This window comes from Haemaphysalis longicornis, unplaced genomic scaffold (assembly GCF_048455015.1).
Source record: "Haemaphysalis longicornis isolate Haplotype H1 unplaced genomic scaffold, Haemaphysalis longicornis Haplotype H1 scaffold_265, whole genome shotgun sequence".
NCBI classification, from domain to species: domain Eukaryota; kingdom Metazoa; phylum Arthropoda; class Arachnida; order Ixodida; family Ixodidae; genus Haemaphysalis; species Haemaphysalis longicornis.
Genome location: NW_027526323.1, coordinates 241266 through 265289, shown reverse-complemented (window position 1 = coordinate 265289; position 24024 = coordinate 241266). Strand labels below are relative to the sequence as shown.

General features: G+C 48.7%; 1 protein-coding gene across 1 annotated transcript; it reads left to right on the top strand.

Annotated features, from left to right (window-relative positions):
• The first annotated feature begins 8855 nt into the window (after nucleotides 1-8855).
• LOC144172897 (uncharacterized) lies at nucleotides 8856-19346 on the top strand. Its single transcript, XM_077701487.1, has 2 exons — nucleotides 8856-9367; nucleotides 17958-19346. Exons 1-2 carry the CDS (start codon nucleotides 9080-9082, stop codon nucleotides 19218-19220), a joined length of 1551 nt encoding a protein of 516 aa, XP_077557613.1. The 5' UTR covers nucleotides 8856-9079; the 3' UTR covers nucleotides 19221-19346.
• The last annotated feature ends 4678 nt before the right edge of the window (nucleotides 19347-24024 follow it).

Genomic DNA, 24024 nt, shown 5'->3' with positions numbered 1-24024 from the left:
TCTTTGCACTGTCCTGCGTTTAAACTCTGAGGGAGTGTGAAATATAAACAGTGAAAGCAGGGCAGATGTGCCAACAACAGAACTGTTTGCGCTGCCCGCGATCTTTCGGAAAATATTTCGGTCGTGCCTAAGGCGGTCGCCGCATTTCCGGGTCATGGGTCATTCACAGCTTTCTCAGTAAAAATGACGAATCACTTCCAGAACACTGTGCGAAAAGAGAACGTCCTGGGCGTTCAATGGGACAGTAATGCTTTCGCTTTCAGAACCGCTAAGAACTGCTTAGGAGTACTTGGACTTTTAAAGATTATAGAGCCCTGGGCAAGACCTTGTGCCTGCATTGCAAATCCCACAATAGGAAGATATCGACTTTCCAATATATGGCACGTGGGCATTCGAATGCGGGAAATGTGAATTGACTTGATCACACATCCACTGTGTTTGTCCTTGGAAGACATTACAGAACGACCCCACTGGGAGCACCTGCCGAGGATGGCTGTACGTCCTATCCCCCGCCACATGAGTGTGGAAAATCACCACGAGCGCTGAGCCCACAGACCGCGTGCCACCCGCCATTTAGTGGCGCAGAAGATATACCAGGGTTATACTCCGATCTACACCGATGCCGTCGTATCAGACGACGGTATAGTTGCTACCACCGCGTACTACGGGAACGGAGAAAGTACTCGTCGGTTCCTTGAAATTTGTTATCCCGGTCATGCCGAAGCGTCAGCTATAGCAGATGCCATCACGAACTTTACCGGCTGATGGAAACTACTCATACTGACTGACAGCTAGGATGCGATCCGCTTCTTCTGCCGCAACAAAATAGCCGCGCACATACGCAACATCCTCGAAGTGCATCTAACCACCCAACCAGACCCTTAGGTTGAACTCCCCTGGATTCCAGTTCATCAAGGAATACCTGGAAATGTGGCGGCTCACAAACTCGCGCACGAAACTCTCTCCGCGAGGGTGAGCCTCCAATTGCGCTCCCGGATGAATACGACGGCTATACCAGCTGCGTCGAAGAAAGAAAAGCCAGCCACCAAAACCTGTTTGAGTTGCACACAGATCGAAACACACATTGATTGATTGATTGTTGGGTTTAACGCGCCGACGCAACGCAGGCGATGAGGCGCGCCGTAGTGGAGGGCTCCGGATTAATTTTGACCACCCGGGGATCTTTATCGTGCGCCTAAATCTCGTACACACGGGCGTTTTTGTTTTTCGCCTCCATCAGAAAAGCGGCCGCCGCGGCCGAAACACACATTGCGTTCCCCCCATCTCTTGGCCGCGATCGAAGGCAAGCTGCATGCGCCGAGCTCAAGCAGGTCTCCTACGCACCCCGCATAATATCATCCACTACATAGAAAAAAAAAACCTGGCCACCCTAGCTGCCCACGCTGCGGTCACAAGTACTCTAACAACCAGCACTACATGTGGGACTGCGTAGAGATTATACAGACAAGGAGCATATACGCAGACTGCCTCTCCCCTTCTCCTGGCACTTGGGCAGAGTGGCTAGACCCCCCAAAGGACCCCGCAAAACAGCCCCAACTCGCTCTCCCCAAGCGCATGAAAAGCACCGGCCGGTACCCACCCTCAGCCAGACACTTGACCATTTTCTCATTAAGACTGACAGAAGAGGAGCACTGGGAGGCCCTCCTCCAACACATAGGAGCGACTCGTTGCAGCAGCCACCCCCCCCCCCCCCCCCAGCAACGCAGAAACCTTTATAGAAGGGCAAATAAAGATCTTTTTTCCCTTGTCCCCCAAGGCGACAGGGGAAAACCGCGAGACCGGGGTGTGGCGAGAAAAGGGAGGCAGTTACGCGAGAAACGCGACAGAAAACTATCCTCTTTAGGTGTGCGGTGAAAGGAACAGATACGCGATCATCTTTTTACTAATCACGTCGTGTAACTTGGCTAGGTAGACCTTTGTTTCTCATTCGTTAATTTCAGTTTTTAATTTATCATTCGTTTCAGTTTTTGTTCCGTAGTTTTCATTCTTCGTCATTTTATTTACCTTTTCTCTCCGTTTTTGTTACGCCACGGCAAAATTAATGACATTCCACTATGTTCCTCACAAAAAAATGTACCGCTAAAACAGAACATACACAGTAAGGGAGACAAAAAATGCCCTACCCACAACTTTGGATTTGAAGCGAAGCAAGGGGCTAAATATGTTCCTACCATCGCCTGTTTCTACATGCAGATAAAAAAGTAAAGCCACATAGTTAGAGCGATGAACAGTACTAGTCACAAGTCCGCCTACAGCACTCTGTCTAAAAACTGAATTCATTAATAAAAAGTCATGACGATTGTTCACTTATTTCCTCTTCGTGATTCCTTCGAGTAAAGTATACCTCGCAAAGCTTATGCGCCCCAGTGTCAAATATTCTGTCAAGGATAACGGTTTCTCTGCAGTACGGCATACAACCCCAAACGCGACAATGAAGAGGCAACTGGAAGGTAGGGCCATCTTGACTGACAAATCGTGTTCTCGGAGGCCATACTTTACGCATCGAATACATTGCCCAAGGTACGCCTTTTGGCGTGTTAAGGGTATCTGGTAGAAAATACCAACTTCACTGAGTGTTAGCGTTCAGTTTTAACGCTGCCTTTTGCATTTATTCTGAGTAGTTATTTATGCTGTCGGCGACCCTGAGCCAGGCTCCTTCGCCGCGTTACGTGAGGTAGCGTAGTGGTGAGTGGCCAGAAAAGGCTGTTGCCTTGGTGATGACGACAAGAAGACGAACACAAACTTAACTGGTTAGCTGCATGGCGAGAGATGAGCCGAAGCAATACAGGAACAGTGCACTTCCGGACAAGCTTACAGCAATGCTCGAACAGAGCGACAGAGTGTATTCACTGCTGCAAAACGAAATGAACTATCCACAGAGAGGGTGGGTTTTATACACAAAAGCAGTGTCGGCTCGCGGCTTTCCCAGTGCTTCGGTGGACACGGCTAGAAAATAGTACACACACAAACGATACTCTTTTCGAGTTCTTGAGGGGCGGCAGCAATGGTGATCATTGAGCCTGAGAGAGGGGGGAGAGGACATCTCGGCTGCTGCATCCGGGACGCCGGGACGTGTGTGTACAGGAAGACCCGTTGGCTTCGTGTTTCGTAGCTGCAACCACGGCCGGAGTAAGGGGGGCGGGGGGGGGGCGGGCTACGGGGGCTGCAGCCCCGGGCCCCCAGCTGTCAGGGGCCCCGCTCAATCATACGAAAAAACAAATAGATTGAGTGTGCTCGCTGCCCGCATTGAAAGTTGAATGTAGGAGCTTCAACCTCACCTTCACACCGAAGCTGACTAGCTCGTGACAGCTGGGGAGGAGTGGGGGGCCCCTCATGTTACGGCTGACAACCTTCGAGTCCATTTCAATTTAATTTAGTTATTCCTATTCCTATTCCTTGTTTTCCCCGAAATCTATGAGAAGACGTCTTGTACTAAAAATCGTGGGTACACAGCATGACCGGGCCTAGGAAGCCACATATAACAGGGCCCGAGCTCGGCTCTGGTCTTTTTCGGCACAGGTCGTTTCGGTGGTCTTTTCGGTACACAGACATATAAGTACGCCGACGTTTCGTAGCGCGCGCTTTTCGATATAAGAAAGGGTCAGGCATGCGAATAATGAAATAATGTCTGTAGAACATTTTAAATTGTTTAAGTTTGAGGGACCTCATATGTAATTATTGACAACTTCAGCACTGCCGTACGGGCTCATACACAGTTTCTGCCAGAAATTTCAATGTATAGCGCTTGACAAGGAAGTTCATTGCGATGCCGACCCGCTCAATAAAGCTAGTGGGTTAGTTCAACACCATAAGAGTGATTGATATCGACTCGATATTTCTCGCTGAATGGTCAGCGTAGATATGGTTATTTAAATGTTCACAGGTTGTGTAGGCCACTCGAGGGGTCATTCGGCTGCAGCCCACGCTTCTGTGCTGTAGCCTCTGCAGGCTGTCTGAGCAATAAGCGTTGCGGAAGCTACATGTCCGCGCGACTCCATTCGTAGCGTAATTCTCTAGGCGCCACCCCGTGTGGACGCAGAGGCCGCCGGGCCAGCCCGACCCTAGCGGCTTTCTTCGAGCTGGGGAATCAGCAGGCCTAGGCGGTGTGAAGAACTCAGGCGTGGACGCCAAACAAAGCAACAACAGCGTTTGTTGCCTTTCGGGGTGACGAAAGCTATGTCCACTTAAAAAAATTCCCCCGCATTTCCCCGAGGGGGAGAATGAATGTGAAAGTGCGAATGCACGGTTGTCGGCCCGCTTGCGGCGCTTGCGCTCGGCCCCCGCAGCCCACCGCCTCGCCGCCTTCTCTTCCATCTCTTCCATCGGGTTTGTAGTATCACGTGTACAACACGCAGTTATCAAGCCGCTATAACGCCGCTGAGTCGCCAACGCACGCCGCTGACGACGTAGTTTGAATGCGTTAAAGATATAAGGCGCGTCTAACACTGATATCACCGTCGCGTCCTTGGCTTGGTCGGTAGCGCGTCGCGCTGCGGCCCGCAAAGTCCTCGGATCGAAACCTGGCGCCGGATGCTGTTTTTTCTTTAAAGAGCACTGCGGACGCCGCCGCCGACGCCGGCGGTGGATGGTTTGGGGTCGCTTATAAAGAGATTCGCTCTTAAAACGCATCCTGCATGCGGCCCCTTCGATGCCGTCTTGAAAACGTACATCCGCCGCGACTCGGGGACGGTAAGCCGTTTGTTCCCGTGGGCACTTTTCGCTTTGGAATGAGCCGGCTGACGGCGCGGGCCAAAGGGCGGCCCGCAGATCTGGTCCCGCTTGGCTGCGGCAGCAGGAGGAGAGGAATCCCCGAAAAAGCGCGGGAAAATAGTGAACGCGGCAGACGAGTCGAGGACTCGAAAACGAGAGGTCCACCCATAATCGCCTCCGTCTTAGACCCCTAATCTAGACGAGTAGCTTCAGCGTCTTTTCACTGCCAGTTACGACCGAACAACGACCCGACCGATCGACAACGAACTACTGACTGCTGGAAGTGTTGCGCGGAACCGACGGGAGCAGCAGCGTGGGGGTGAGCAGAGACATTCTATCCCTAATAAACTGCTGTTCTCTAATGCCATCTCTCGTGCTCGCCTGTCGCTCTCCAACACAAAGGGGCCCCGTTAATATGTAACGGCTTGCCGACTAGCAAGACCACCAGAGCTGCGCAACAGGAGTTCACTGAAAGTGCGACGGCCATGCGCTAACCCATGCACGAAGCGGACCGCTCCTCGGCCCAAAAAGCGACATTTTTCTGCTTATCGTCTTTGTGCTAATCGTGCTGCGATAGGAAGGTTACGTTGCGCGACACGTCGAAAATTCCGCCCTCCTTTCTGCATCCTCGCCCATTTTCTGTGGCATTTTAGTGTGCCGTCAGGAGGAAGGAGATGGCTTGGCTTGACTGAGCTACTGCACGGCTCGCCGACCTTCCGGCAGAGTCAGTCGGCCCAGCGTTTAGTCCGCCGGCCGGCGACGGTACGTCGCAATTTGTTCGCTCAATTGAAACGAAGCCGCGACACGTTTGTGAATAGAAGAATGTGCCTTTCTTTAGTTTGTTAGTTTGTACACTGTATTTAGCTCCAAGTTAAGGTCGCTCCACACAAGCGCTCCACAAGCGCACATGCGACGCTTCGCTGAGTGGTACGCTAGTAGGAAAATCTAAGGCCACTTGAAGGCGGGAGAAGAGTCAGCGAAGTCAATATAACTACTAAGGAAAGAAAATCAACTGATACTTTTACCATACTGCGTAAAACTAGGGAGCACGAAGCACTTCTTTTTTGCTGGGAGAACAAGCACAGCGGTCAGCAGCATGACCACACCTCTGTGAAGGCTTTTCCGCCTCAGAAATGCAATTGCTAGACGTGAGATATGGTGGAAATTTGGGGGACGCTTACTGCACGAGCGCTATACAACAAATAGTCACCTAAGCTGCTTGAAATGCTAAAACTATATAAAAGTGTAAACTGGTTATACATTATATACCTTATATTTCCATCGCTGGCAGCGCTGGAAATACAAGGTATATTTCCAGCGCTGGCCGAGTGGTATGGAGCGCTAGGTATGTTATTTTGCAAGTCACAAGTTCGAATCCCCAAGGGGACGTTTTTTTGTTGTAAGTTGACTTTTTTGTTTGCGGCCGATGTTCTATATAATGAGTGCAGCATTTTTGATCCGTAACGTTCACTGCTCCACGAACTAGTTCACAGAACGCGCACAGGCTTACACTCACGCGCTAGCGAGTTCTCGTTGGCGTGTTGTTGCCATAAGCACCGACTGCTTGCGGGCAATGGGCACAGGCCAGAATCAACAGACCCTTGGCCTGGTGCGAACACGCTTTTTACGATACAGGCATGAGTGAGGCAAGCTCCAAATATGGCGGAAAAGCGCATGGCATTTGAGCGTCTGCGGTGACGCGGAGGGCGTTCATCTACTGCCTAGGCCTCGGCTAGTGATTTCTATGATTCCAAGCCGTCCTTGGAGGCTTATCTTAGGTATTTTACAGCCTAAACATGACAGAAGCGCGGTACGACGATTACCGAGATATCGAGAATGGCCATCCAACGATGCCGTCGGATGTAAAACATGTTGTTTTACAGAACCCAAACCCAAACCGAATTCTAACCTTGGACATCGTCCAATCAAGGTGCATCTCCTCCCGTCATCACAGCCTTTAATTGGTGCGGCCGCCGCATACCGCGCACGGTATTTTTTCTTCTTTCGGGCTTTATAAAATAATAACCGACTTATCAACCCGATAAACGATGAAAAGTGTGTTAATTTCAGCCAGTCTACGCAGTGATTTACTTCAGTGTCCCTTTAAAGCAGGGCTAGTATTAAACCAAGAGAATGAAACATAGGTATATAAGTCCTGTTTGGTAAGATGACACGTCATTACCCCCCTACAAAAGGGAATACAGTAGCATCATCATCATCGGAACAGCGGCGCGTTGAATCGTAGCACTAGGCACCATTGCAACTAGGCCAACAGCACATTTTACTGAAGTATCACTACGTGGCCTACAAGAAGGCACCATGCGGGTCAACTGTGACTTGAGGGGGCAGGAAGTCGGTTCGGTGCGATAAGCGCCTCAAAGCTATCGCCGTTCGCTATCCGCTCAACTCCGTATCAGGCCTTTGATCTCCTTTTAAATCGAAGCTTTATTGCCTTACTCGTGGCATTGTACGCCATAATGCACTGCAGAAAAGACAACTTTAAACAATAGGATGGGCCTGATTATGATGGTATTGATAACGATGATGCTAAAACGTGAAGATCTTTTAGGATAAAACGCACTGCAGAAAAGCTATCTTACACAATGTGTTCCCTCAAGGGCACATAAAGCGCCTCAAGAAAAAACGCTCCCCGTGGTCGGAATCAAACATGGATACCTCGCGTTATGAAGCAGACGTCTATCTGATTGCACCATTAGGTCGCGGTCGAGATGGTTTGGATATTAGACTTTGACTTTGACTCAGGTTGCATCGGAGAAAGCTTCGCTTTGTTACCATATTTCCCATATTAAAAATGTGCTTTGATTTTTGTTGAGGCTCACATTCTGTAGCTGTGAATCAACCAACTGAAAAAAAAGAAAGTTTCCAAAGTAACCTTTAGCAGTCAGCTGTGCGGAACCAAAACCTTTTGGAATAAAATCTGCCAGAAAATCAGCCCTGTGAACTATCGAACAACAACTTGCAGCGCCCGCGTTGACAAATAATATTGCGCCTTCGCGTGTTTGCAAGGTATGTGTACGTGCGTCATTCGTCAAATAAACAGTCCAAAGTCAGCGTTGTCCCGTGTTCCTTCCAAGCTCTTGAAAACGTTCGCGCTCGGATGTATTGTACAGCTGAGTACCAGCTTGTCCTTACTACATTTTATAGCAAAACTCTCCCTCTGGGACCAACACCGTCCTGTCCAAAAACCAATGCATTTACCCTTAGACCGGTTGCGCGATCGAAGAGCTCTTGTAAGATCTCTGGAGACACGACGCGTGGGTAAAACCGGTCTTCCACAGCGTCAAAATAGTTACTTGAAAATCGCGAAGAAGAAATGGTTCTCTGTAATGTAATATATACTGCGGGTGGTCTCGCCTCTCTGGTCTCCTACACAACAGTGTACATTACAAATAAGACAATGCAAGCATCGATCATGAAGGAGGACGACAATAGTATACCTTTATCTCATGAACAAAGTATCGGTTTAGAGCGCAAAAATTGCCGCATGGGTTCGTTTATCGTTTGCGATTTGAGTCGTTGAAGGCTTGACGATCAATTGAACACCCTTTTAATTTTTGCGCTTCTCTCTGCTTTCTTTAAGAAGGGATGGTAGATTCTTGTTCTACCGCCATCAACGTCTTTGAGAATGCGTACGCAATGAAAGCTCCAAATTTGGGTTTATAAAGATACACTGCGAATTGTAGGGCTTTTTTGGGAAGACTGCCAAAATATTCAGAACACATATGGTTGAATAACGTGCGCTGAAACGTAACAAGGGTTTTTCGTGCGAAATTTATGTGGCTAGTTAAGAAAAGTAAGCTTGGCGGAAAACCTAAACGTAATACCAAGTAACACATGACTGCGGATTTGGGGTTAATAAGGGGCAGTTATTAGGTGTTCTTCAGCTCCAGGAAGAGATTGTCCGGATTGCGGGATTTCTAGAACAAGCTGGCAGATGGTGGCAGAGCGCACACAGAGTGCGTTGCTTTGGTTCTGCACGCCTTCGAAAAATTGTGCCAGTAAGCTGTCACGAAGCGCTGGGGTTGACCGTAGGATGAAAAGCCTTCGTTATCAAACTGAAGCACTTCGCGTATCACTGACACCGAGTGAGCGTTGCACCGCCAGCGCCGCCGGAACAAGAGTGTCGTCCTAACGCCTGGTGCTTATCAGAACAAAGGTCATCGAAGCTGTTATCGTTCGATAGGCGCTTCCTGGCGCCTCTGCCACGCTTTCCATCACCTCTTTTCGCGTACGCCCCGCCGGTTCAATGCTGCATAGGTCCACGTAGCGTACTACTCCGCTTGAAATCGTCGCGGCCACAGCTGCGAAGCCAAGAACAGTTGCTGCGATGCCCGACCAAAACGTGTCACTTTACCGAGTGCGGGGCCTTGTCAGTGGTGCAAACTGGAGAGCTACTAAGTTCGCTACTCCGGTGCCGCCTCACCTCACCTGCGGACTTTGTCGGGTTATTTCGCACACGACGTTTCTGCTGCCGTGCTTTCACACTTTGTGTGAGTCGTGCGTGAGTCTAAGCGGAAACGACGGGAGTGCAGTGTGTCCGTTCGACGAGAAGTCATTTGCTGTAGATGACTGCCCGAAGTTCCCCTTGCCCCCAGACAGCGTAGAGATTTTGCAGGTAAGTTTTGTACCGTCTAGGAACAAATACCATAGTTCTCAAACGTGCACCAGTCGTGGGGCATACTGCACCGTCATTTCCCTTTCTGTTTTTGCAAGCGAGGTCTTGAAGCCTGTTTTCTGCCTTCGCCGGGCAAAAGAAGTTCACTGCGGATGCAGGTCTCAGACTTGGAATCATGTTTAGCCTTTGTGTCAAAGCCGCGGTGCACTGAAAAATACCCGTTGCAGTGTGTGTTGGTTGTAAATACAAAGGTATTTCGGTAGGAATACCTGTTTCTGAACGCTGAGTGGGAATTAGACGCGCATTGAGACATACCATCGTTTACAGGGGCCGTCACAAGTAATTAGAACGCGGGAGCTGGGCTCAAACCGCATACCAGCGCCGTATAGCTACAGCGGCGGGAACAAACAAACGAGACTACGCATGCGCACGGGCCGACAGCGATAGCCTATCTATCGCTCTCAAACCACTTATTTTTACCTAGGTCCGAGCATTGTTCGCAGCAGTGTCACTAGATAGGGTTACAGAGTATCGACACTCTTGTCTGCTATTTCGTGCCGCCCCGTGATCTTTGGTCAGTTCCAATCACGTGACATTTTTTACACTGCAACGGTTCCTGGGCACCGACACTTCGTTTTTTATGCGTTTTCTGTCGGTCAACTGTGGTAGTGTCAGCGTGTCCTCCCTGCTCGGCGTCCGCGCGGCTGGAGTCGTTCTGAACGTGAATCAAAGATAATGCGCATCACAGCATTTCAGCAGCAGAAATTTGTCGGAAGATGCCGCATTGTTGCGGCTTCAGCAGTGTTTACAAATGACCTCTTCAAAGTTGACGGTGAGGTTGCAGAATCGGCAATCTGGCAACACTGATAAACACCGAAATGGCCACTGTTGTTCCCTTGCGTGCCTGAGTGAGGATGGTCTGTATTTTATCTAGTGACACTATTTCGCAGCATTCAGGTCTAGGCGGTTGCGCGTTAGCATACACGCAGAAAATATTTGAAAAGAAAATAATGAAACAAATTACACCATCTTCCCGTGTGGAACCCTGATAAGGATGCGAAGCATCGTGGTGGTTCCGTGTGGTTCCATTGTGTTGCCGTTATGTTGAGTGATCTGGTTTTTACTAGCGCCAGAGGGAATTCCGCGTCCGGGTCCACACCGGTGGCAAAGGCACGCAAGTGCTGTTGTGTTACGGTGAGTAGGCGGTGGTTCTCGAGGCGCCGAAACTCGTCCATCATGTTCTTGTCGATGTTGTCTCTGTGGTAGAATCGGTAGTCCCCGTCAGCTTTGGTGAGGTAAAGGTTGTTGACATTGGTGCACTGGCTGAGAGCAATGTACACGCGCTCCTCTTCGCAGCTTTGTTGTTGTTGTTGTTCCTTCACAAAATGGCGCATACCCAATCAGGGGATCGGCCAAACATCAGTTGCTAATTCGAATGAGATTGCTGCCTAGGTGAATGATTCGAGGAAAGTTAGAAAATTTTGGAAGCTTTTTTCTTTTTGTTTTTGAGGAATCGAGATTGGAAATTAGTCAATATTGAAACAAAGTAAATAAAGAAAGAAAGAAAGAAAGAAAGAAAGAAAGAAAGAAAGAAAGAAAGAAGAAGAAGAAGAAGAAGAAGAAGAAGAAGAAGAAGAAGAAGAAGAAGAAGAAGAAGAAGAAGAAGAAGAAGAAGAAGAAGAAGAAGAAGAAGAAGAAGAAGAAGAAGAAGAAGAAGAAGAAGAAGAAGAAGAAGAAGAAGAAGAAGAAGAAGAAGAAGGAGGAGGAGGAGGAGGAGGAGAAGGAGGAGGAGGAGAATAAGAATAATACAAAAAAAAAACGGCAATGGAAACGTTTGTAGGGCTCTGGTGAGGTTCCAGAATAAGATACGAAGTAGGTTGTGAACCTTTTCGAATTTTCTATGAAGCGCAGAAGAGCAGAACAAACATCCCGGCGGCCATATCCAGTTTCTGAAGCCCCAAATGATAAAATAACCGGCACTGATAATGCCAACCCCAGGCGATGAAGCGGCACCTCAAGGAGCTGACGTCTGAGGCTTGAAAATCGTCGACAGGACAAAAGGAAATGGTCGACAGACTCTTCTTCATTACAGTAACTGCACATGGCAGACTGCGCCAGACGAGACCGGGGGAGGTATCTGTTCAACTGGGGCACAGGACATCGAAGGCTCGTTACTATCACCTCCAGGTCGCGTGAGGGGCACCAATTCGGTTTCCAGGAGAATTTTAGATGACAAAAATCTCGCAACGACAATAGGACTGATTCGTGCTGCCTTTGCAGTTTCAACAATCTACGGAACCTTGCGGCAGCTAATAGAGGCGTAGTCTCAATGACATCGACAACAGGCCCGGAGAGTGTTACCCTTGCCAGAGAATCTGCGGTTTCATTAAAGGTGATTCCCGCATGCCCAGGGACCCAAAGAAGGTCAACTTCAGTAATATGAGGTGGCAGAAGTGACCGAAACGTCCGTAGAAGAGGTGAGTCTTTCGGAGAAGAAAGGGCTAAGCCTACGGATAGGGAATCTGTAATTATGAGTGGAGATGATACCGATATGTCAAGCTTTCGTAGTGCCAACACAATTGCCAAGAATTCCGCATAGAATATTGGGGTAAAATCCACCAGACGAACCGAAAAGTACCAATTCAGGGAACGGGAAACTATACCTATTCCGGATTTTTCATCTCGTTGAGAAGCATCTGTATAAATGATAGTATCTTGCTGAATTGAGGCCAAATGATCTTCTAGGATACCATTGAGCAGTCTGGCAGGTAGCATTTTAGCATTTTGGGGAAAGATGTTCGGGAAGTTGACCGTTATCGTATGACCCCTATCAAGAGAGGGAAGTATGTTATTGAGCGCAACCCCTAATGGAGACACCAAGCTTTATGCTAGAGTAACTTGCGGTCGATAGGACCTGGGCCACTGGGCCGCCAGAAACACAGCTGGCTCAGCTACAAAGATAAATTGTGCCCTGCTAACCCCCGCGCCATAGGCTCGCAAGAAAGTCTCCACCGTAAGTATTCGAAATCGGTGAATCAGAGGGGGAACTCGGGCTTCCAAATAAAGTAACGCATTAGCTGCATGTTTAGGTAGCCCTAAACAGCAGTGCAGAGCCTGGCGTTCCAGAAGAACTAGGCGATGGAGCTTATACGTAGCAGCACCCGAGAATAGAACACAACCGAACTCTAAAATAGGCCGCACGTACATATGGTATATCATCAGAAGAGATTCACGGCGCATTCCCCTCTTTCTATGACTGAGGCGCCTCAATATGCCAACAGCACGTGCTCCTTTAGTAGCTATACGCTCTATATGTGGGCTCCAGTCAAGTTGGCTGGTGTATACTACACCAAGGTATTTTAAAGAATCAACCTGGGGTATGATGTGCTGACGATAACCGAGAGAGATATTAAAGGAAAAAGTCGACTGAAAAACTAGCACAGAGCATTTCCTGGCATTTATAGTGAGAGAGATGCTGTCTAACCAGGAATCTAAAGTATTCAGATACGACTGCATTAATACATACAGTTCGTGTATGTCCGAAGGAGATGCGAAAAACGCGATATTGCCGGCATAAACATAAGTCTGGACACCCGAAACCAAAGGGACCGAGCTTAACAGGATGTTAAAAAGAACCGGCGAAAGGACAGCTCCCTGTGGTACACCTCTTTTCTGCGAGTGCCGAGAGGAACAAATGTTTCCTCTCACACACCAAAACTGCCTGTCCTTTAGGAATTCACACAGCCATGCTATAATGTATCTCGGGAAATTTAATTTCTGTAAGCGAGACAATAACACCGGGTACTCCACGCTGTCGTATGCTTTTGCTATATCCAAGGTCACTAGAGCCGCAACCTGCTTATATCGACGGGCAAGTTTTATACGACTTTCAAGGTCGATGTGGGCACTCCAAATAGAACAACCTGGGCGAAATCCAATTTGACTCGGGCTGAGGATATTATACTCAGACAAAAATTCCATAATTCGGTGAAGCAAGATCCGCTCAATTAGTTTTACTACGTTAGAAGTCAGAGAGATAGGCCTGATGTTATGAACAGCGAAGCCCTGACCAACATTCTTCGGTATAGGAAGTATTTTTGCTATCCGCCACCCATCGGGTATCCAAGCATTCCTGAGAGAATAATTAATCATACTCAGCAAGTCATCCGGTGCCTGATCGTATAGTAGTTTTAACATTTCAGTAGTAATATGATCCGGACCAGGGGCCGCAGCTGGCATTTTCGACATAGCGTCAAAAAGCTCCGCATGCGTAATTTCTGCGAAGTCCTCTACCACTATAAATGGAGGAGACGAGGTAGCTAGAGAAGACGAAAAACGAATTTGCAGACCCCTAGCAATCAACTCTAGAGTCTCGGAGATTTCACTGGAAGATAATACTATAGAGTCTGAATTTTCAGATTGGGAAACCACTTTCCTTGACCGAAGAATACGAAAAAGGGCCCGCTTATTATTGGGTCCAGAAAGAATTGAGCAGCGGTGACAGTCATAGGCCTGTTTGGCATTAGAAACTGCTCGTTTGAACATCGCGGAATGATACTTATAATTGCTCCAGTTCAGCGGGCAATGATTATAGCAAAGCTTCTTCCAGGCTACCTTCCTGCGTCTAAAGCAACGTGTACATTCTTCATTCCACCAGGGACTAGGTGACACAGCTCCCCTAGATCATACTTCAAATAACGAGGACTGTGCCGAAGTGGTTAGGGCAGCACAAAGACCCGTCACCCGTTCAGTTGTGTCTTCTGCGGACAGAGAAGATATGGCCTCCTTCAGGGAGATTTGGAATTTCTTATAGTCTACAAAAGTGCAACTTCGTCTTCTCGTTCTTCTTCTTCTTCGGCGCTTCCCCTACGGGAAGATGACGACGGTGGTTGAACGCGAACCTATCTCGTGAAGGATTCTTTGGTTGGCCAATCCCTAGGGGCATCCTGCCACAATCAGCATCAGAGGCGCTGCGGACGGGGCTGGTTGAGCTGCAAGGCGCGTGGCGCTTCCCGCCACAGCTTTCCCACGGGAAATTCAGCATCCCCTTCTAAAGTTTTCAGTTCGTCGTTTCCGTTGACGTTCAGCTTCGCGTGCCTTCGTTGTATCAGTAGCTTCTTGACGTAGTTTGAATGAGGCAAGGACATGAGGCGCGTTCGTAGCACTTGTTCCTGTCCGGGATTTGTAGCGTAGTGGGAAGAGCACCGCGTACCTCCCGTTGCGGCCAGAGAGTCGTGGGATCGAAACCGGGCGCCGCTATTTCTTTTTTTTATAGTGTAGTATCGCGGAGCTGTGGGTGTAAGGAGGAGAGTTGCGCATGCGCTGTGAGCGTGTGGACGGCGCTGCCATCAACGACGGAGGACCAGGCGAGCCTAAGAAGTGCTCCGCATTTAAAACTGGGGCTGCTGCACATTCCTGTATTAGCGCCCCGGTTTTCCGGCAGCTCGCGTGCGCTGAAAGTGTGCTTAAAGGAGCCATGAAGACAAAATACAAGTTGGCTTTATTACAAAGACTGCTTAGTCCCGATAACAATGATACCAATATCATTGCAATCTTCCAACAAATAACGGAGATATTAAAGCAAACGTGTGAAGCAGTCGCGACCCCCTAGCCAATTTCCCGCAACTTTTCTATGACGTCACGGAACCTTGTTTGTGCGGTTGCCGGCCGCCTAACTGACCTGTCGCGACGACACATGACTGGACGTCTGTAATGGGGCCTCTAGTTCCATTTGACCGCATCACTTGAATGCTAAAGGGCAGTTAACGCACTGAAAATTATGTTTTATTGTTGGCCCGTATGACGTCATTCTTGCTCATAACACGTCACTGTGGCGCAAAATTTGAAAGTTTTTAAATACTTTTTGCTTTTTTTCCGTTAAAAAACATATTTTGTGGCTGTAATGGAGCTGAGTGAGAGACTGAATCCTAGTTCTTTCAAATTAAATGAAGTTGTATTTTCTCTTCATGGCCCCTTTAAGGCACTGCCACATGCATCTCTGCTATCAGCGCCATCACCGAGCCCAGTATGCTCCGAACGATGCTGGAAGATAGGCTAAAAGTGGTTTGAGAGGTATAGATTATGGTGACTGGAAGGGGAAGTGTGACGGGCGGAAGCGAGAGGCTGTACTATGGTGTCTACAGATCAGCGATTACAGCTCTTAGGTGGCGTCACAATGGAGGAGGGGAGCTAGCGCTAGCTCCGATACGCTGCCACCGAAAGTACGGAGTACCGGCGGTTGGCATTGCGTTTCTTCCGAAATCACCCTTGATAGGCGGAAATTTTATTTGTGTCCGTGAATATGCTACGCAAAAAGGGTGCAAGCAGTTCCTCAATTGATGAAACGACTAAAAGGACGATGTAATTTGGAACTGGCGCTGACACATGTTGCGTGCAGACGGCTTCGTTGCTACGCTGGTTCTTTTGCGTCTTTCGGCACCTAAGCAGACGAGCTCCTTTCATTGTCCAGAGCTAGAACGGCTGTCTGTTCGATGCAGTCATTCACTAACAATGCTGCGCCTAGATATTGATCCAGGTGCATTGGTAACTTACGCCAGTATTTTATTGCCATATCGCGGCAAAGGCAGTTTTTGTGCGCATGCGGGCGAGCTTGGAACATGAACGCATACTGAATGATGAAAATAGCGCAAATAGAAGACGGGCCCCATTGCTTAGACAAGAGCTATCTTGTCTGCGTCGTGCCAATGCATCGGAGGCATTGGCGGAGGCATTGCTCGTGCTGTCGGTCTTCCTTCCGCGCTGTTTTTCATTGTGAACGGACACCAACTTCCCCAACTCAGTACAGCACTTTCAAACGTGAATAAGACAATAGAAATGAAACGTAAACATATATAGTAGCTTGTGGAGGAGGAATACAAGCGATGTTGAATAACACTTTTAAAGGGCAGTCTTTGCGCCTTCAAAGCGAAATAATCTGGGATAGTATCAACCTTTCCCGGCCTATGCGGATGATTGAACTTTGCTTTTCGTGTTTCAGCTCTTGATCGCGGTTCATTTGTTACTGATGTACAATTATTTAAAACGAATTATCTGACATCCAAGAAAACAATTGCAATGTTTACAATAGCAAATGTCGGGGAAATAATTGCAAGTTCGCTGGGAATCAGTATAAACCTGCAACATAAGTACACATAAGCACAATTTGAAGGGCATGTTCCAGTTTATTTTTTGAATACACTTCAATAAAGCATGTAGAGTGCATAAATTTGAAAGCGCAACGTCTCCGAAGCTTTAAATGGTTTTTCCTCCCGGCCGCGGCGGCCGCTTTTCCGACGGAGGCGCGCAAAGCAAAAAAGCCCGTGCGTTCGAGATTTCGGCGCACGTTAAGGATCCCTTGGAGGTGAAAATTAATCCGGAGCCCTCTACTACGGCGCGCTTCATCGCCTGTGTAGCGTCGACGTTTAAACCCCGCAATAATCAATCAAATGCTTTTGCCGGCCGGCGGCTCAACTCTTTCCTTATTCAGGGCCTTACAGTGAGCCTGACAACAGGCTTGGTCGAATTTTAGGCAGCTTAAGGAAGCGATGAAATCATGCATGCTGAACGCATGAAGTTTTATCCTATGAGAAAAACATTGTAAACGCCTCCTGTAGCACCAATACAAGCTTGCCGTCCGTGGCTTCGGCGGAATGATGTGCTTGAAGGTTTCGCTACATTCCTGCCAATGCTGATCGACAAGGAAAACGCACAACGTACATTCAAAACGATAAATACGGTACGCGTACAAAACAGGCAACATCCACAGCACAACACCATAGGACACCACGCTCGGCTTAAAGGTGAACACAACGCCGGCGACGCATGCGACGACCCTTCCAAGGCCGCTCCCCTCCCTCGTGCAGCGCCCCTAGCGGACTGCAAGGTTTTCATCGCGTTTCGTGCAGCAGCCAAGCATGGCGCGCATATAGCGCCCGTCACACTTCCCCTTCCAGACACCATAGTATAGATGGGCTACAGCTGTCGGGGGGCCCGCATGCGTGTTCTTGTCCTTTGGTTTCCCGCCGGTGCAGCTATCCGGCTGGAAACGGGAAACTTCTGACGGCACCTGTACATGGCAACAGCTGTTAGGGCTTTCTTGGCCCAGCGTGAATCACAATGCATGGTTTTCCTCGTTAAACATAGTTGTAACTTGCTTTCACGCAGATGTAACTCAAGAAAAGAAATGTAAGCCAAATGAATATTAAATGGTCAAATGATCCATTACACTAACCGTGGCAACAGGCACCGATGATGATGCTGATGAATAAAGTACTATATTCATACTATAAAGAATTAGCGGCGAAGAAATAACGGTCAAAAATTAAAAAAAAAAACGTAAAGTACTCCGTTTGCATGCCTTTTATCATATTGCCAATAACTGCTTTGGGTCGAACTGTCCGCATTTAAGATGTCCCAATTCACAAACACCCCACTTTCTACTCCCAGTTCCCCCACTTTACGTAGAGTCTTCCTGCCACAATAAAGGCTGCCTCTTCCTCCTCAATTCAATACTTCACTATTACGCACTTACACAGTGCCCTACGTACCTGCCATTCAGCTTATCTCGTATTCTTCTTTGTTTTATTTCAAGGCATGCTGCTGGAACGAACCGCAGGGCTGCACATTCGTCGGCACCCTTCAAGCGGTCCTGACACATTACGAGCAGCACTGCACTTTCCACGCGGTCTCATGTCCGCGCTGCAGCGCCTCTGTACTACGTCAAGACCTTCCAAGACACTACAGGGCCGGATGCCAAGGCGACGGCACTACGAATTCAACCGACCAACCAACGTTGCATCAAGGGCTTATGCTTAGCCCTCAAGACATCGCCACCAGCCTCGATGAGTTGAAAGCGCTAATTAGGGAACCTTATCAGGATCGTCTGCCAGAACTTCAAAGCAACATAAACGAATTTTTGGAAGAGGCTAGAAGTATCGGAACCCAGATGGAGACAGTCGCGAAGGCTCTCACTGACAGTGAGGTGAGGCTCGCGCATGCCTCAGAGGAGCAAGCAAGGACGTTTGGAGTCAAGGTTCAGTCGCTAGAAGCCAAACTGCGCGATAATCAGAGTGATTCCGTCGCCAGGGCATTGAGGGAATCCGAGCACCGGCTGAGCGAACAGCTCGCCCAATCTAGACAGGAGCTCTCGAAAACCTTTGTCCAAGAGTTTCGATCTGAGCTACGTGAGCTGTCCACTCACCTGACGAAATCTTCCGACCTGATGGCGGACGACTCCCGTGAAGAACTGACGGCGACTGTGAGTGAGATGCCGTGGAAACTGGAAAAGAGGCACATCCTTCGAAAGTTGGAACTTGTGGCAACGGAATCGCACGCTTACCTCGAATTGCTGCGTTATAGGGTCGATGAGCAACTGAAACAACCGATGGCAGAAGTAGACTCTCTCTTTTCTCACTCTCATGGAAGTGTGGCAGTTGGCATGTCACCATTCATCAGCCGACTGGAAGCAGTGGAAAACGGATACGTCGTGCGTGTCACCAACGTCGACAGCATAATTCAGTCCAAGAAGGTTGTGTTACTGTTTACACGATGGTATCGCCGGGATAAGTATTTGCAAGTGGCCGCGGATGGAAACTATACTGGTTGCCTCAGTGTCTATTTAAAGTGGGGTGGAACTGTACAAGGCTCTTGCTCCGCATCAGGCCCGGTGGACGTATACCTAAGACATCCGGAATACCCACGAAAGAAGGATCGCCCCATGCAGGACAGCTTTATTTGGAACAGAGCAGATGTGTTGGGATTCCAAACAGTATTTCTTCTGGGCATAAATTCGCTCCATCAAGATAGATATTTGAATGGTGATTGTTTGACATTGGTTGTCTCTTTTAAGAAATAGCACTGCAGGTTCCTGTGTCTTAAGGCGCCGCGAAAAATTTCAACAATAAATATGTTTGTTTGCTAGTTAGTTTCAAAAATGGGCATGGTTGAATCGCGTTACTGACCCGTAGCAGTCGTCGGTACTTGTGACATAGTGCGGCTTACAAGACCTCGGTACTTGTGACATTGTGCGGCTTACGACACAATTCATGGTGCATTAATTGCGCTCCGCAAACATTGCGCAGCGCGGAAGGTTCTATGTACGGCAGTATGGTACCATTGATTTGATTTTGCTGTAGCAGAAACATTTTTGCATTTCTTTACGACCGTAATTACATGTTGTGCAACGATTACGTTTCGGGTCTTGGTGATGCAGGAAACAGTGAGCAGTGACCGAATGACTGCTTCGAGTACACCATTGTTTTGTCGCAGCCATCACGGTGACATTGTGTGACGCCCATACGGCCATTACTGATATCCGATACAATCAGCGAGCATTTAAAGAGTTTAAATTGTTTGTTTCAGCTCTATTAGACTTCGGAGAAGTTTGAATTCAAAATTTTTCTGTTTGAAAGGAGACATTCCACGACAGCGCCTGCATCTACCCTTCTCCTCCCCCCTCACACAGACACTTTGACCTCTCGTTTCCTCAAATAGGTCATTCGGGTGATATTTGCTTACTTTCAAGCGAGCTATTAGGAGCTGGTTTAATGGCGACAACAGTAATGACGACGTTTCCTAGGAAGTGTGATCGTATCTTTGTATATAGACAAATCACGAGACCTTGGGTGCCAGAGACCAAAACTTTAGCCACAATGCCTATTTTTTCCTTGAGTCAGTTCGAATTCTATTCGGCATATAAGCATAAACTAAGGAAAATTGAACCCTTCAGACAATATTGCGGCTATAAGTTCCCATTTTGAAATTCGTTACTATATGGGCTGTTTAGCGCAGTGTGGGACACTCTCCTGCATTTCATATCCCGACCCACTATTTTTCCCTTGCTATTTCCCACCCATACCTGTCGGGAACCTTACCTTCTCGCTACCCCTAAGGGGGTCTGATGCACTAGCAAGAGACCCCCGCGTGTTTTTTCTACATTTCAATAAACATTAGAAAAAAAGGCCTTTTTTTGGGTTATGCATTTCGTGGGGATTTTTCCGCGCCCATGTTCCGCCAGAACTGTTCTCGTTTCAGAAGCTCACAGCTCTTCGTTTGTCTCGCGCTGTTTCCGAGGAGAATCCACGCGCTGGGCCATACACTACGATTCGCGGAAACCCGTGCTCGAGCTGCGGCCACTTCGTCTGGAGGTTACCCTCGAGCAACTAAACTAGTTTACCGGAGGCACGAACGCAGTGATACCCCAGTAACGGCCGCTCGATGGAAACAAGGTACGGCCAGCCGAATGCGTCTCTCCGTCGGTGACGGCGCTAGTTTCCTTTTCCGCCACAGCGTCGGCCCTGGTGCTTGTCATCGGTGAAAGGTATAGCTCCCGCAGGGAGCTAAGAGTGGCGCGACCCTTTTCCACGCCCCGCAGTGATGACGTCACTCCGGTTATCCATGCCGCGCAGAGAAGACCCCACTACGGCTGCGCCGCCGCTGCCGCCACGGGCGGCACCGCGCCCCGCCTTGTAACAGCAGCAGGAGCAGCAGCAGCAGCAGCATGAGCGATATCGCAGGAATCCAGCGTAGCCGCAGTAAGGCGACGCCCACTGAGTATCTTCGTAAGTATACTAGAGAGGAAACTGCGCCTCGAAAGCCATGTCGTCAGGGGGGGGGGGGGGGTTCATGGGAAGACCCCCTTTTTGGCTTGGGCTTGGCCTGCCAACTGGATTCCTAAGCGGTTTTTGGGATTTGCTTTCTTCACTATGCATTAACACATTTATGAGCTACAAGGAAGCCGAACTCCTCCCTGTTCTGTGGTAGCCGTGTTCGGCAAAACAGCAGGCAGTGCGTGATCGCACCTTACGTTGCTCATGCTGCAGCCGAAGGACGTATGACTGAGCGGGTAATATGCCGCCGCGAAATTTGTAGCCGACGAAAAGAAGGTACAAAACGTACTTCGGCGAAGACATGATACGACAGATACGGGCGCTTGTATGCGTCCTATCTTGTCATCGTCCACGACTGTTTAACGCCAAGTTTTCTTTTTTCTTGTTGAACTGGCTGGCGCTCGGTGCACCGGTTCCCCACGGAGGCAACGTTTTCATAGGCACGCTCAAAAAACTTTCCAAACTCTTCAAACCACTTACTATTTGAAATAATGGTAAAATAATAAAATCAGAGCCTCTAAAGTGTTTCCCCCCAAATATTAACATTGTGGCGCAGTGGGTAGAGCGTTGCGTGCTTTGCGTCCTGCCCGCAGGGTCGAGGGATCGAAACCTGGCGACGGATTGTAATTTTTTTTTATATAGTAGGGACAACGACGGTGCGGACTACGGACGCCAACGCGGGTGACATCGTGAGTTACTGAAATGTTCTGCATTTAATAGAGTTCCTAGGTGAGCAGAGTTGCGCGTACATCCGCCATCTTTAGTTTCAGGTCGTGCGGGGAAGCCACTCGTCTCGCATGTAGGAGCTGCCGCCGGGCCGCCGCGCCAGCGGCAGGGGCGCGACGAGTGGCGGCGATGAGCGGAGCGACAAAAACTGGCGCACCATCGTCCGCTGCTTATGAGCTGAGCGGCCGCCGCTGCCGCAGCTTCCGCAACCGCCGATGCTCAGTTCAGCAGAACTGACTAAATACGGGATCTTGTGCGCAACACTGAAAGCGGGCTTTCCTGTCGAACTGGAACCCGCGGCATGTAGCAATCAGACGCGAACTCTTGCGCTACGCGATATACAGGCACTGACTTGTAAGAACCGCAGCGGCGGCCGGCCGCGGAAGCTAAGGTTCCTAAGCTCTTTCGAAGCGCCACTACCATCCTAGACGAACCGCCGTAATTGATCACATGGTATTTTCTTTAAAGTATGCGGTGAGTCGTGAACGTTGCTTAATGATCAATATTTCCAAAGTAGTGACACTCAGTTTCTAAGTGCTATCAGTCAGAGCGCTTGATTGCTTTTCCTCGCAGCGCGACGTGGCAGAATGTTTCTTCAGCACTTTTCAATGATTGTACATGTGATGTTTGGCGCGTCATGGTGTTGTGTTGATGAGCACTGGGTTGAACCATTCCTCTGTTGATATTTCACACACTGCGGGATCATCAAGAGACGAACAGGGAGGATCCCAGCCTCTTTGTTACTTGCAAGATGTAAAAATCATAAAAATGCTGGTTTCTGTAAAGTACCGCCAACTTTTAGAGCGCGTTTTACAACTGTGACCATATTTTTCCCCTTCTTCCTTTGTTTGCGTTTTTAAAAGTTTCGCTAATCAGACAAATAATCGCCCGTGGGATTGCAATTGCTCCGGTTGATTACCAAAAATTAAGAAGCAAGACATTTTATTAGCGTAAACTTGCTGCAAATTGTTAACGGGTAACATTTTGGTAACATTTAAAAGAACCTCCATGGTGGCTATATTTTTCGATACAGTAATACCTCTTCCGGAGGCATTCGGACGGATTGTTTTTCGTGTGATGTATTGTTATAAAGCCGAGCGCACTTCTAAAAAAGCAGTCAACCATCAAATGAAAGTTTGCGGGTACCACGGTTATAATCTTACAAGCAGTAGAACTTTGTGGGGCAACATAGGAGGATGTACGGGAGGAGGAGTAAGGGGAGGAAAAACATCGCTTAACAGGGGGGTTGGTCGGAAAGGCGTTTTGGTTACATCACCAGACAAGTTTGAAGCAGTGTCCTCAGTTGTTTTCTTAGGAACACCTTACATATTTTAAGGCTGGGTTGTGTGGGTTTCTGCTTCTGGCACACTACTTAAGCGGACAGTCTTCGAGGCGTAAAAAGACGTTGTCACAAAAAAGTCTGCAAATTTTCACGCGATGCTGTATATGCGTGGACTCTGCAGATTCCTCCATAAATGTGCATACTAGTTTGCAAGCCCGACAGCTACCGCGTGTGGCTAGCTAAGCCTGCCTTTGGGAAGTACACACGAACTGACACTAACTGTCATGGAATATATATATTTGCTTTCAAACACCCCTTGCATTTGGTGCACATCACCGCCAATTTTCGATAGAAAAAAACGTTTCTCAACTGAATATACTCGCTACTAGTGATCATCATTGGCCACAGAAATTGCTTCAAATATAAAACTGGCTAATCGGAGTCGACGAAGAGCGAAGCAGTCGCAAGTGCGTCAACAAATAAAAGACGCATTTAGGGATGTTCAGCGACAGCTCAATACCCCTGGGGAACACGTGGTCAATTACACCATCAGGTTTCAAGAAGGCATTGCGCGCTTAACTGCGCTGTTTTTGCGAACAGGGAGCGATTCGGCGCCTTTGAATACTGCTGCTGCGTGGTCAACATGCTCGTTTCGGCCATTGAGTATCGAAAGCCGCTGAAGGCTAACTCCATCGTATCTCCGTTGAGAAGTCTCATTAATTTAAAAATTAATCAATAAATGTCTGTGAGGAACAGCAACTTCTGTATTTCGATTGATTGTGACAGTTAACGCGCCTAAACTGCACAGGCGATGAGGCGCGCCGTAGTGGAGGGCTCCCGTTTTAATTTTGACGCCCAGGGTCGGCAAGCCCCCGACAGTGCGAGACTCCTCCCGGTCCGTATCCCTGACGTCGGCTGCTGGGAGGGTCATGGAGAGTGCAGCCCTGGCACATCTCGAGTGGATTGCGGACCACAGCGGCGTCTTCCGGGAGCAGCAAAGCGGCTTCAGGCGGCACCGCTGCACGGATGACTCCCTGGGGGGC

Coding starts and splice junctions, on each gene's coding strand:
- LOC144172897 (XM_077701487.1), top strand. CDS start 9,080: ATGCCCGACCAAAACGTGTCACTTTACCGAGTGCGGGGCCTTGTCAGT. Junction 9,368..17,957: donor ACAGCGTAGAGATTTTGCAG/GTAAGTTTTGTA, acceptor TTTTATTTCAAG/GCATGCTGCTGGAACGAACC.